Genomic DNA, 13,747 nt, shown 5'->3' on the forward strand with positions numbered 1-13,747 from the left:
GCAATGCAACAGCTTCTTATTTTTTATTTTATATTTTTTTACAGGATTTAACCTTACTGCCTTGGTGGCCCGCTGCATGAATTAACATTTTACTTACTTTTAATGGTTTACAGCAGGTCTAGTACAGTGCCCTATGATTGTAGCAGCCAACCACTGGCTATATATATACATTTATGAATGGTGAAGGTGTTCTATGGTCAAACATTGTCTTTATTTTCTCTAGATGACCATCACTACATTACAATAAACTAGAGAAAGACTTGACTAAATGTACCAAGTTTGTCGCCATTAACAAAGTAAACTTCTCTCCTAACAGATGGAGCCAGTGCTCTGCTATGAGTCCAGAAACAGTTCATGTCTGAGGACCATCTATCCCTTGTCCATACGCATCACCCTCTACATGATTCTAGGGGTCACAGTCATTCTAACAGTGTGTGGAAACCTTTTGGTCACTGTCTCAATTGCCTATTTTAAGCAGCTCCATACTCCAACAAATTACTTGATTGCCTCTCTTGCTATGTCCGACTTTCTTTTAGGGATGTTAGTCATGTTTCCCAGTATGATCAAATGTGTAGAGTCTTGCTGGTATTTTGGTGACATCTTTTGTAAAGTCTATATGAGTTCTGATGTCATGTTGTGTACAGCTTCAATCCTGAATCTGTCATTCATATCACTTGACCGACACTATGCTGTTTGCCAACCTCTACTATACAAAAGAAAAATATCTGTTAATGTTGTGTTGATCATGATTCTGCTCAGTTGGAGCATTTCAGCTCTCATAGGCTTTGGAATGATTTTTCTTAAGTTAAATATTTGGGGGATTGAAGAGTTCTACTATAACCACATTGTGTGTGAAGGAGGATGTGTTTTGTTTCAGAGTAGACTGTCAAGTACAGTCTCATCAGTACTTTCCTTTTACATTCCAGGAATAATAATGCTTGTTGTTTACCTTAAGATTTTCCTAGTGGCACAGAGACAGTTGCACAGCATACAGAACACAAGCTGTCTGAAATCAGCAAGAATTTCAAATAGGAGTCAGACAAAAGCCACTAAAACACTTGCTATTATAATGGGGGCATTTCTTTCTTTTTGGACTCCTTTTTTTGTCTGTAACATCATTGATCCCTTTATCAGTTACTCAACACCACCAGTGTTGTTCGAAACACTTGTATGGGTGGGCTACTTGAATTCTACTGTGAACCCTTTAATATATGCATTCTTTTATAGTTGGTTCAGAAAGGCATTTCAATTATTCACTTCAGGTAACATCTTCAAATCTGACATTTCAGAGACAATGCTTTTCACAGAATGAATTCTAGCAAAGTCAAAGCCTCTGAAAAGAAGATATTCATTTTAAAGACAAAATAATTGGAATAAGGTAAAAAAAAAAATTATTGTTATTTTGCTCCTATTTTTGGAATGTCTTATGAGCAAACTGCAGATGCACATAAAAACAGATGATGAAAATCTAACTTCTGATATAAAAAAATTGGGCATTTTGCTCCCATTGATCTGTGAAGGGGCCAACGGTGGACCAGTGTTCAGGTGCCCTAGTGCTTGTGCATTCTAGCTCCATGACTTCACTTTTACAAAGCACACAGTAAGCAGCAGAGCAGCAACAACAGAACATCACTTCTTTTTGGTCATGTTCTGGGGTGGGTCCAAGGAAAGCCAGCACCTCTGTGATAACAAGTCTGACATTTTCTCCTGGGAATCAAGGATAGCCTGTAGCCTACTCCCATTATTATTATTTCTTTTTTTATTTAGTGACATTACAGAGAGAAAGAATGTTGTTTATTAGGTTTATTTTAACTGCAGTGCATTCAAAAGCACACAAGAATGTTGAATGAAATACTGTGAAAAGGATTACCTTGTAAATCCTAAGATTAAACCAGGAAGCATGTGGCAGTAAAACACTTCCCTACCTCTTTCTTTGAGCTAAGTAACTTAGGAAGGTTACTTTGCATAACCGATGCAGAACTAGACTTTTCAACAGCGACTGATGGAAACACAATGGGTAAACACATATTCATCAGCTAAAACAGCAGTAGAAGAGAGTGAATTATGAGCTGAAGAGCTGGAAAGGCTGCCGCTCTAATCAGGATCTTCAGCTCGCCCAGCAGAAAGTGGAATGGGCAGGGCCTCAGCAGTTGTAGTCTTGCTTTGCCAGACCCTCCTCCAAAGCACGCTGAAGGAGGGTCTGGCAACTCCACATAGCATTTGGGGATGGGAGGAAAACGTGCTCTGGTTTAATGGCATTTCTAAACTCCGCACAGAGCCGCTGCAAAATAGTTGTGCGAGAGAAAACTCTGATTGGACAGATAGTCTAGCTAGCAGTCTCAATTTACCATGGAGAGATCTGAGGAGCAGTCAACAATAGTCATCATAAATCCACAGAATTAAAAATTCCAAAACAAAGAAAGCGGAAGGAAACGGAAAATACATTCATCTGGCGGAATTTCCTGCAGCACCGGAGCAATCCCGGAAGTGGAATGCGAAGGATATAGACTACAGCAGTTGTAATCAATCTCATACAAGGGCAATTTTGAAGAACAGGCCACACAATTGTAGCATGAGTATGACAGTATTAAACTCAACTATAGTTAGGAATTCGTACTGAAAAATCTGATGTACAGATTTAGGGAGCCGAGGTCCATATAAGAGGCACCACAAGCATTGTTTTTCCCAAAGAGCATGACCGCAGTTTTACTTTCCTTTAAAGGTACAACATACTGCTATTTTGTTGGTTTCCCTGATTGATGAGTAACAAATGACAATTCCACGGATGGTTTATCTAGCACTGCTGATTCTTGCCTTCAGAAACAAATTAGTTTTTTTAAGGAAAGATGATTAGCAAGCAACAACAGAAAAACAACAGCGAAAGCTTGATGATATCTGTGCTTGACTGAAATTGAAGGATTTAGATCTGTTTTAGCACATGTTGAAGGCTATTTATTCATCGTTTGGCTTTTTAAAGATGTAAATTTATTTTGATAGACAGTTTGTACAGGAGTAAAGGAAATGAGGAACAAGTTATTTTATAGCTAAAGAGCAGTACAAGCTAGCCAGGGGTCAAACCTAGAATCTTCTGATCCGTAGTCAGACGCGTTATCTATTGCGCCAAAAGCTGTGGAACATTAGGCTGTAAGGGGGGAGGGAAGAAGGAAAAAGAAGAGAAAAAGGAGGAAAAAAAAGAGGAAATGAGAGAAAAGATGAGAAAGATGCTAAATTACCCACGTAGTGTAAGAGTTTTATAGTTTCTATTTAGTCAGATTTTAATGTAATTGCCGAAATCGTGCTGTATCTGTTAAATAAGGGAAGTTTAATGTAGATCCAAAGGTCGTAGGTTCGATGCCCCCCTAGCGCCAGAGGACTCAAAGCTCATCAGTGAGTTTAGTAAATTGTCTTTACACTGTCCACTACTTTGTTGTTGTTGTGATATTAGGAAGCTTGTGAAACAATTGAAACAAATTATTTATAACTTTTACATTGACTTTTGAACAAAATATGTTTTTAGTACTACAGATACGTATACATTTGGTAATCCTACTACATTTGGTTAATATTAAAAGTTAGTCTTGTGTTTATTCAGTTGCCTCAATCTGGTAGTGTCAAATAATTTTCTTTTTCTTCAAACAATGTATGACAGGTAAAACCAAGCATTTTTAGTTCTCTTTTCTCTACAGGTAAGTATGACATAATCATTTGCAGGGAAGTGGGGTGTATAAAGGCAAGTAATATGCTCAGCAGTGTGTAGACTATTATTTGGAATGATATTGAAATGAAGCCAATATTAATATAAACATGTCAACTTTATTACATTATTGATCTGAACAAAACCACATGTCTTGAGGTAATGAATAATATTGTTTAGCACAAGAAATGACTGACTATACAAAGGTTTGTTTTGACACCAGGTAGGAAAACAAGAGAATCAACAAACTAATACATTCTGTACAAAGTGTAAAACACACATAAAATGTAAAGCACAATACATAGTATTGTATGCATAGGAAAATCTAACTAACTATTTACATTATACATTTTTGATTTTTTAATCCGATCTAACCACAGCTCTTTTGATAGTATTTCTGTGTTTGGGCAGTAGATAGTGCCTCGATATTGGCTGTGCCCAGTCTCTGCGGTCCTGAATTGTCCACACTTCCTGCAAGTGTTGTACTCCACCTTCCTCTTATTAAACCTTGCCTTAGAGGCAGGGCGACCACTGGCAGGTGGAGCAAAAGGGGCAACAGGTGTATGGGGGGCATGGTATGCAGATGTTGGAACAGCAAAAAAAGTTCCTGGGGCTTGAGGACAGACAGAGGTTGCTTGAGGGAAGACAAACAGAGGACCAGAAGCAGGAGGCTGTGGAAAAAGCTGATTCTGGGCTGATGGTTTTGGCATGCTACAGAGGCAGCAGCAGCAGACTGGGTGGACACAGAGGCAGCAGCAGCCTTGGAAGCTGGTGTGGACACAGAGGCAGCTGGGGTGGATACAGAGGCAGCAGCAGGCTGGGTGGATGAAGCAACAGACTGGCCTGGAACAGATGCTGATGTTATCAGGTTCACAACTGTTGAGTCTAGATCCTGGTCCTCAAAGCCTTCATCTTCCTGGTCCTCAAATAAATACAGAGGAGTACTTTGAAACTGGGCAAAACAACTAGCACTACTTTATTTAAACAACTATGTATTTAAAAAGAGCAAGACAATACGATAAAAGATTCAAGTTACAAACACAATTGTGACTGAGTTTTTTTTTTTTTTAACTCACACCAACCTGTCTTTCCTCTCAGTTAGAACAACAGCCTTGCATATGTATGTTAATATACAGCACTATGCTTTCCATTTTGCTCACAGAAATCATTTAACTCATACCTTGGGCATGAAACAAATTTCACCCACAACCAGTACTACTTTCAATTTGAGATTATGCAAAATAATCTTTTACCAGAAGTCTAGCATGGCTAAACTAAATGATTTAGTATGGTAATCAAATTTAGATAGGCCAATTAGGTTCAAACCCAATGTACTCAACCACAACTTAAATATCAAAAACCCAACAAAGAAAATAAAAAATATAAAACCAAATTAACCACAATCTGAGCTCTCATTTCGTAGAGATAACCAGGGGAATACTTTGTTTGTTCAACCCTGTTTCATTAGTTTGAGTGTACTCAAGTTCCTACCACCACCATTAGCAGGTAAAACTGTCCATCCTGGCTCCTCAGAGAATGGAGTAGATAGTGGAGATGATGATGGCGAAGATCCAGTGAGCGGTAGGAAGATTGTGACGATGAAGATGAAACCCAGGAGGCAGTATGACGACGGTGACTTGAGCAGCACAGTTCTGTCTCTCGTAGAGTCTCACCAAAAAACCAGCCTGTACAAAACGTGCAGAATAATCACTCAGTTGTCCATAGTAACAGTTCACTTGTGTTTCTCCTCAGGATTCAAAACATTCTTAAATACTACACATTTTAACCACATTTCGCTTAAACATTTTAGCTTAAACTCAATGTTATTGGTCCACCTTAATTGACTACCTTACAGAAAACATCACAGTCACAACAAAAGGACGTTAAATACATACGTGTCTGTAGCTGAATTAGCTAACCAACAGTAACAGTTAACATTTTCCTAAATGTACAATGACAACAATTTCAATATTAACCAACCATACCCTTTGTAAATTCATCAGGTTAGTAGCTAATTCCGACTGGTTTTAAAACACAAATCAAGGTTACCAACACTGATAGTGCTAATTTGCTGTTAGCTAGCAGCTAAGCTAACTCACCGGAATATTCCATTCACACGCCGTTTGGACGGGGTCGGCAGCTCCACGGCGTTGTATAACTTATCTTTCACACTTTCAAGAATCTCTCCTTGTTTATCGTTGCTAGTTTTCTACTTTAATCAAAGTGGTTAGACCATTTCAACAACACAAGAGCTACCTGCTGGCGCTACTACTGTGTTCATGGTCTCTCTCCAGTAGCGGCCGGGCCAAGAGTTGAATGACAGGTGTTAAAAACCAATCAGATTGGATAAAATAACATGTATCCAATTTCAATACATACACATACAAAACAAAGAGTGGTCAATTTATATCTTAAATAAACCTGCTGTGGCAACTATAATAATACAGCATTTTTTATGTTATGTTTGTAATGTAAAAATGTGTTACCTTCTTGTAGTGATGGTCAAATGAAGCTTCGCGAACCACTGTCTTTATTTTCTGAGCTCACTAGATGGCGCTCTCTGTTCAACAAAGGGTTGAAAACACACTGAATTGCCATTCCTTTAACCTTTTTCTTTGAACAGAGAGCGCCATCTATTGAGCTCAGAAAATAAAGACAGTGGTTTGCGAAGCTTCATTCGACCATCACTACCTTCTTCATTTTTATAATAGACCCAAAGACAGAAGTGATTCTGGCCTTTATGGGGTCATCCTACTCATGATGTCTTTTCCGTAGACTGTCATAAGCCACCTGTGAGTTGGTACAGCTACGGGCTCTGGGGGCTCCTGACAGACTACAGGAAGAAGGCTAGGACGATCCATAAAGGCTGAACACTCGCCAAAGTACCTGGCCAGGCGGTGCAGCCACTCCTCACTGTGGTTCTCCTTAAATTGCTTGGCCTTGCTTCCTTTCCCTCAGTAGGCGTATGACACGAATGTCACATTCATACCTACATAATGCAAAATGAAAATCAAACAGAAATCAGGGGACTGTGACAAGATAAGGTCAAGAGAAGAAGTTTTTGGAATAAGGCATGAGGCTGGAGAGGAGAAAAAGACTGTGACAGTTATAAAACATTTTGTGTGGACAGACAGCAGCTCACTTGTGTGTCAGGATGATGTGGAACTCTGACTGGTGAGGAAGGTTCAACTGATCTAAAATACTAACGCCTGAAGACAGGTAGGATGCCTTGCATCCTGAGTTGCTGCACCTGAGGGTCTCTGTGATCATCAAATAGTTCCAGTCAGTATCTAGTACCTGTCGTGCCCTTTTGTGAATACCCCCTCCTGTGAGGTGCCGTCCACATTTGGGACAGATCACTCTGATCTTCCACAGGTGGTATGGCATCCACACAAGAAGGCGGTGGCAGAAGAAGTGTTCTGGAGTGGGGACCCGGTGGTAGATCAGGGATGGGGTAGGTGGATCGTACCAGAGTTTCAGGTCATCCCTTAGACGCTGTTTTCCCCACAATGTAGAGCAGATCCACTGCTGATCTTGAACAGGGAGGGCATTTCTCAGTTTGACAGGCAACCAGGATTGACAGGATCCAGATGATGCAGGCAGAGGCATTACTGGGGCAGATGAAGTAGATCCATCCTAATTGACAGAAAGAAAGAAACTTTGTTGCTTAAAAAAATAGCTATTGTAAATGTAAAATGTAGAATAAAAAGAATAACTAGTGTACTGTAAATGTGAAACAAAAAATTTAAAAAAAATTACAGAGCCAGCTAAATCTGAGGGGATATCAGTGGCAGGGTGCTTGTTGGTCCTCACAGAGACCGTAGCAGAGGAAAGGGGAAGAGAGAAAGGGGAGATTGTCCTGATGATTTTAGGATTGGACACAGAATGGGAGACAGTGGGACTGATAGAGGCCGTAGCAAGGTTTGATGGAGGTGCAGGAGGGATAGTGGTTCTTGTTGCAGAGGCGTCAATCAAACTGCCAGATGATGTGGTGGCAGTGCTGGAAACAACCTGGAAGAAAAGACAAATTGCATGTACAGTACCATATAAACTATTCTCCTAAAGAGAATAACACAAAGTCATTTCAATTCAGTTTACTTAAGAAGAAGACAGTGCAAACTAATACAATGCATTATTATACATGGGTTATACAACATTAGAAAATGGCTACCACATCCATTAACCAATAGGTGGAATCATACCTGAGAAGGTTTCCTGGCCACACTGAGGTTGGGCTTCAGTGTTGTTGTATGTGAGCCACCAAACCGTGGTTTGAATAACTGGAGGAGGATGAAATGTCACAAGTTAAATGATCACAGAGTTGTACAGGTCAAAGCAATATACATCTAATTAAAGTGTTTGGAACTTTATCATTGTGAAAGCTACCGTTTGCAGGCTTTGATTCTGTTTATATTTTTCATTAAATAGTAGTGCTGGGTACCATTTCAAGGGTTAATTTGGGTCACACTTGACCAGCAGAGGGTACAGCACCAGTTGTAGCAGCAGAGTCAGCAGCAGTTGACGGAGCTGGGACAGCTGCAGCAGCAGATGTGGTTGTCTGCACATTAGTTTTCTAATAAAAATATCAAAGAATATCCACATCCACAAATATAAGTGAATTTGAACAACAAATATTATGGTTGCATCTTTCTTTAGTATATTTCTATCATTTAGGTATCCCAATTAACTTTACCTTCTTAGTGTGAAATCCACACGTGCAGACCTGTGCTCCACCAAAAAGAGACATCTGCCCCAGATGCTGGAGTGGACACTTCTCTATCTGTAATAAACTAAAATTCAACAGAATGTTACATGACATTAGTCGTTGATACTTGTACATATAAAAAGCTGTACCTTAAGATAGGGTCATGCCATCTCTTTTGCCTAGGGGCTGGTCTATTCCCAGCGTCAGTAGGCCAAACCACTGTAGCGGAAAACCTCCTCAGCCGGGACAGCCATTCATTGTCCTCCATGGCACGATGCTTCTTAGCCTTAGATGCCATCTGAGATTAACACTGAATAGGAGAATAGGACAATAATGTCAATAGGTTAGGTGTTTAATAGGGTCCCTTCATTGTATCCAAAAAGACAAAACTATTGTATAAGATTTAATCAAATAATTATATATTACAGGCATGACCAGGGAATCATCTAAATCTATCTACAATTTTCTTATAGCAAAACATTTTGTAACATTGCTAGGAAAGGGGCTTGAGGCATAAATGAGGCTATTATAATCATTATTAATATTATTATTATATTACAATACAATATTATATTTTATTTTGTTGTCAACAAATACTGCAGTGGACTGAAGTTAGGGTAAACGTTTGAATGCTAGTCTAAAAGTAATATAACTTAGATGGGATTGATATAAATTCAATTTCAATTCAATCCACTATCAATTCTGTCTCTCTCTTTCTATCTCTCTCTCTCACATGTAACAGGTTTAATGCACGACATTTGACGGTGACGTTTAGCCAAGCCTACTGTAATACACTAGCTACCGTTTATAGTAGCAATAGCGTTATATCCTTGTTCTTAACTAGCAAAGTGCACCACAATATGACATCGCGGGCAAATAAATACTTAAATTAAATAAACTTCTGATAAGTTTAATACACAAGATTTGCCAGTAATAAGTTACTTTATTTATCGTGGAAAGATTCTGAGATGAGTCTTCTCCATAGGTCTTTTCTTGCCGATTGCGGCAAAGGTGACGTTGAGCGGAAAGAGCGTTTTGATTAGTAGGAAATGGAGATGGGCGTTGGAGGGGGGGAGGCACTTTTTTGATTGGTAAGAAATGGATATGATGTATCTTTTGATTGGCAAATAATGGAAGCAAGCTTTGGGTTTGATTGGTAAGAAATGAAGATGAGAAAGTGGACAATTACGTTATTGGTGCTTTGTTGGCAAGTGTGTAGAAGGCCAGTCAAATTTTTGTTGTAGTCGAAAATATGGGGCCTCTTGCAGGACTTTTAGCCTAAGCTGTCCAGTTTCTATCAATGTAAAATGAAGCAGAAGATGTAGTAATTCAAAAGAACAACAGAAAAGTAGCTTTACACAGCTGCTGTGACCCTGGTTCGATTCAGGTTTGCTGCAACCACAACTTAGGGCGTTTTCAGACCTATAGTTCGGTTATTTGGTCCGCACCAGGCAATACATTTTTACAATGTTGCAAACAAACTTTGGTCCGGTTCGGTTTCACACACGCATTGTTTCTAGCCAGACCAAAATGCGCGAGCAGACGTGTCTTCCGGCAATTTCACTCTATTTCCTTGTAGGACTACACAATGGAGCGACATCTTGACTCTGGTCTTGTGTTACTACATCCTTTGCATTGGTCATTGGCAAATGGTAGAGTTTGAAAATGAGTCACAAATCGAACTACAAAATAATCTGATGATCTACTGGAGTCGCCGAAGACGCATAGCACGTAAATTCAGGATGAGGAGGCACGCTATCCTGAATAGAGACTTGCTCATCAGCCAAATTTATTCCCGAAGATCTATCAGGTATATATGGCTTTCAGAAATGTTCCATACAGCATACCCCTGTAAAGCACTGATGTGAATAGAGAGGGCGAGCTGCATTGCTCCAATTGCTCCAACACAATAGCATAACATTACAGATGACTTTCCAAGAAGACAATTAGAATTATTAGAATCATGAATATCTATCTTGCTAGTCATTACATTGTGTGTGTGTGTGTGTGTGTGTGTGTGTGTGTGTGTGTGTGTGTGTGTGTGTGCGCGCGCATACAAACTCACCATCAACATCTGTGTCAGATGTGGGACCTAGGTCAGGGGCGCTAGCATCAGTGGATGCGGGCGAAGGTGTTGAATCAAGCGTCTCTACAACATCCACCGGATCTACGACAGGTCCCTAGTTTTGTCCATGTCATCAAACCAGATAAATTTGTCCTTTTCCTTGCCCGAACTTCCCGTTTTATTGAGTGCATCGTGCACTTTAATGTACTGCTGACGAAGCTTCTTTGCTTTTATTCGGCACTTTTCAACAGACCTCTGATAACTTTTCTCCCTGAGCCACTTACTAAATATTCCATAAATGTCTGTGTTTTTGTGGGTTGTTGAAAGATGCGTTGCAATGTATTCATCTGACCATATATCTATGAGGCATTTCACCTCCTCTTGAGTCCATGTTTGTCTGCGGTTCATTTTGCACGCCACTCATGAATTTCAGGAAGTGATCTTTCCTCCCATAATTCATTACGACTAGACCGTTGGACCTGTTTGTTTCAGGTTTGCTTTCTCACCAGCAGGACCGCACCACAGTTTGCTAGATGGATTTGCCTCTTTTTGGAGGTCTCGGACTGATCAATTTGGTGCGCACCTGAGTGCAATTGTTGCATTTCGACCGACACAAACGAACCAAAACAAGGGCTCAAACGCACTTGAGTTTGATTCATACGAACTAAAGGCTGTCGGTGTGAAAATGCCCTTAGAGTACTAACCACTATACGATCACAGCCATTTGGTGTTGTAAGTGCCTCATTGTCCTGATAGCATAGTTGGAACTCTGAATCACAAATATACTACTACTTTCTCGGCTTCCCTAATTGATGAGTAACAAATGACAATCCCACAGATGGTTTATCTAGCACTGCTGATGCTAGAAAAACAACAGAGAAAGCTTGAAGATAGCTGTGCTTGACTGACATTGAAGGATTTAGATCTATTTTAGCACGTTAAAAGGCTATTTACTCATCTTTTGGCTCTTTATAGATGTAAATGTACTTTGATAGATAGTTTGTACAGGAGTAAAGTTGGAAATGAGGAACAAGTCATTTAATAGCTAAAGAAGAGTACGAGCTAGCCAGGAGTTGAACATAGAATCTTCTGATTCTTAGTCAGACGTGTCATCCATTGCGCCAAGAGCAAAACTCATGCATGGTTTGTCACCATAAAGTGTCCAAAGCACCCCCTAAAGTGCCGGTTCGAATCACGCCATGTACATTCATATTTGCATTGAAATTACGCTACAGATGTCTATCGTTGTATGGAATGATACTGACGTGTCACACATGCGACGGTATGAACGCTAACTAAGAGAAATGAGGATGATACACGTACATACACATACACGTTTATTTTTCACTTAATGTCACGTGTCATTTGCTCTGATAATCCCATTGCACATGCATGTGACTGAATTAACTTCTTGTTTGTTTAATTTAAATCTTTTTAAAGGATAAATCTGCTCAATAGCTGGCTACTATGGAAAGATAAAGGCACTGAGAGGGACAGGACTGTTTAAAATGACTCTCTTCTTAACAGTTAGCTGCAATGTAGTATTATGCATAATAATTTTATTTTGTTGTATACTGTAAAACTTGAAATAAAAACCTTGAAATAGAAGTTTGTTCTATGTCTGTTTTTTTGTTTTTTTTTGGTTTGCATAATTTCTTATTTGGATAGCCTACATCTTATATGGGTAGGCAAATATTCACAGTGTTAAATGTTAAATTTCCTAATATTTCCCATCTTTGCTGAGGTCAAATTTTGTGTGTAAGGAATTAAAGGCCTGTCTGATATAGACGCCTGTCCCACATAAAAGCAGGGTCAGTTAGATGATTTAGTAAAATAAAAGCCTTGGCTTTTAATGGCCTTTGAAGTTTCACGAATACCTACCTTTTCTGCAGTAAATAGTTCACCAATGGCTCCAGACTTGTGATGAATTACGACATAAAAGTCCTTATTAATTACTTTACCATAACCATGTCAGAGAAATATACAGTTGAATATTGAATTACACAGAGGGGGGAATTGATACCAAAATAATTTATTTATTTAAATAACTATATAAACAGTGCAAGTGCATCATTTCTCACTTTGCTCTTCTTCCCTCCCCTCCCCCCATCCCTTTGCCCCACTCCCGTCTGCTCCTTTTTTTTTTCTTCCCCATAGCCACTGGCTGCCAGGTGCTCCCGCCATTCCGTCAATGACTCAGTGGCTGTCTCCCCACAGTACCAGTTCCCGTAGTACTGCTGGTGCCCTGGCAGCTTGTGATCCTTTAAGCAGCTTCTACACACCACCACATCTTTTTTTTTTTGGTGTACTTTCTAACCCGTTCACCCACCTCTTCCCTCTCCATCCTCCTCTTTCTGAGGTGAGCGTGGTGGTGGTTAAAGGGCGCTGCAGTGGGGTGAATGTTGTGCTGGCCACAGAACGCTGTAGCCAAGAGGGTGTTGCGCTGGTCACAGGAAGCTGCAGCGAAGAGGATGTTGCAGCAGGTTGGTCTGTCTCCCCAAATGTCAGCCGTCTTTTCAGCCTGGCCGTGCCTGCTGTATTGGTTGGCAGGGAAAAGACATGTGGGTTGTCCACCACAATCACGATGGACAGAGCCTCTTTCTGGGGTGTAGACTGCTGCTGCACAGGTCCTGCGATTGGAGCCTCAGAACAGAGGATGGCTTGTTGCAGCACCTCAGTCTCTTGATTCCGGCTACGCTTGTTGTACCTGAATAAAAATAACAACAACAAAAGGGCAGTTTTAAAGAACAGATATATTCCACAAATAAAGCTGTTATTGTTACCTAGGTTGTACAGATATTTATTAATTTACTCACCATCAGTGTAGTCTACTTTTAGTGGTAATGAGCATGTAACTAAATATTTGTTTTCATTAAGTAACGCCATTACTGAAATTTAAATGAGTTTTTTACTCGCATTACTCTCTTTTGTGAAAAATGAACACTTGCAGACAAGAAGACAGATAGGCCTACTTTAGCTGCTTCTGATCTAACGTCGCAGGCCCTTATGGTGGTGCAATGATACACCAATCGAACAATGAGCATTAAACCACAGCATGGCCGATAGTGTGGATAGAATGAGCTTTCTCTCCTGGAAGTATGGACATTGTAAAATGATAACGAAGGAGGCAGTTTATCATTTAGTCTTCATTAATCTGAACTCCCGATGCAAGTAACAAGTGAGCAGTGACACACACGTTTTGGGTGCTACCGTATATATCACAGTATATGCGCAGGCACACTTTAACTACCGTATATGACAGACATTACTTTTCGCTCGTCGA

At 40.0% G+C, this 13,747-nt stretch overlaps 1 protein-coding gene across 1 annotated transcript; it reads left to right on the forward strand.

Annotated features, from left to right (window-relative positions):
• Window positions 1-316: 316 nt before the first annotated feature.
• On the forward strand, window positions 317-1,312 carry LOC144513778 (trace amine-associated receptor 1-like). Its single transcript, XM_078244964.1, has one exon. The coding sequence runs from the start codon at window positions 317-319 to the stop codon at window positions 1,310-1,312; it is 996 nt and encodes a 331-aa protein (XP_078101090.1).
• The last annotated feature ends 12,435 nt before the right edge of the window (window positions 1,313-13,747 follow it).

Source organism: Sander vitreus, chromosome 3 (genome assembly GCF_031162955.1).
Source record: "Sander vitreus isolate 19-12246 chromosome 3, sanVit1, whole genome shotgun sequence".
NCBI classification, from domain to species: Eukaryota; Metazoa; Chordata; class Actinopteri; order Perciformes; family Percidae; genus Sander; species Sander vitreus.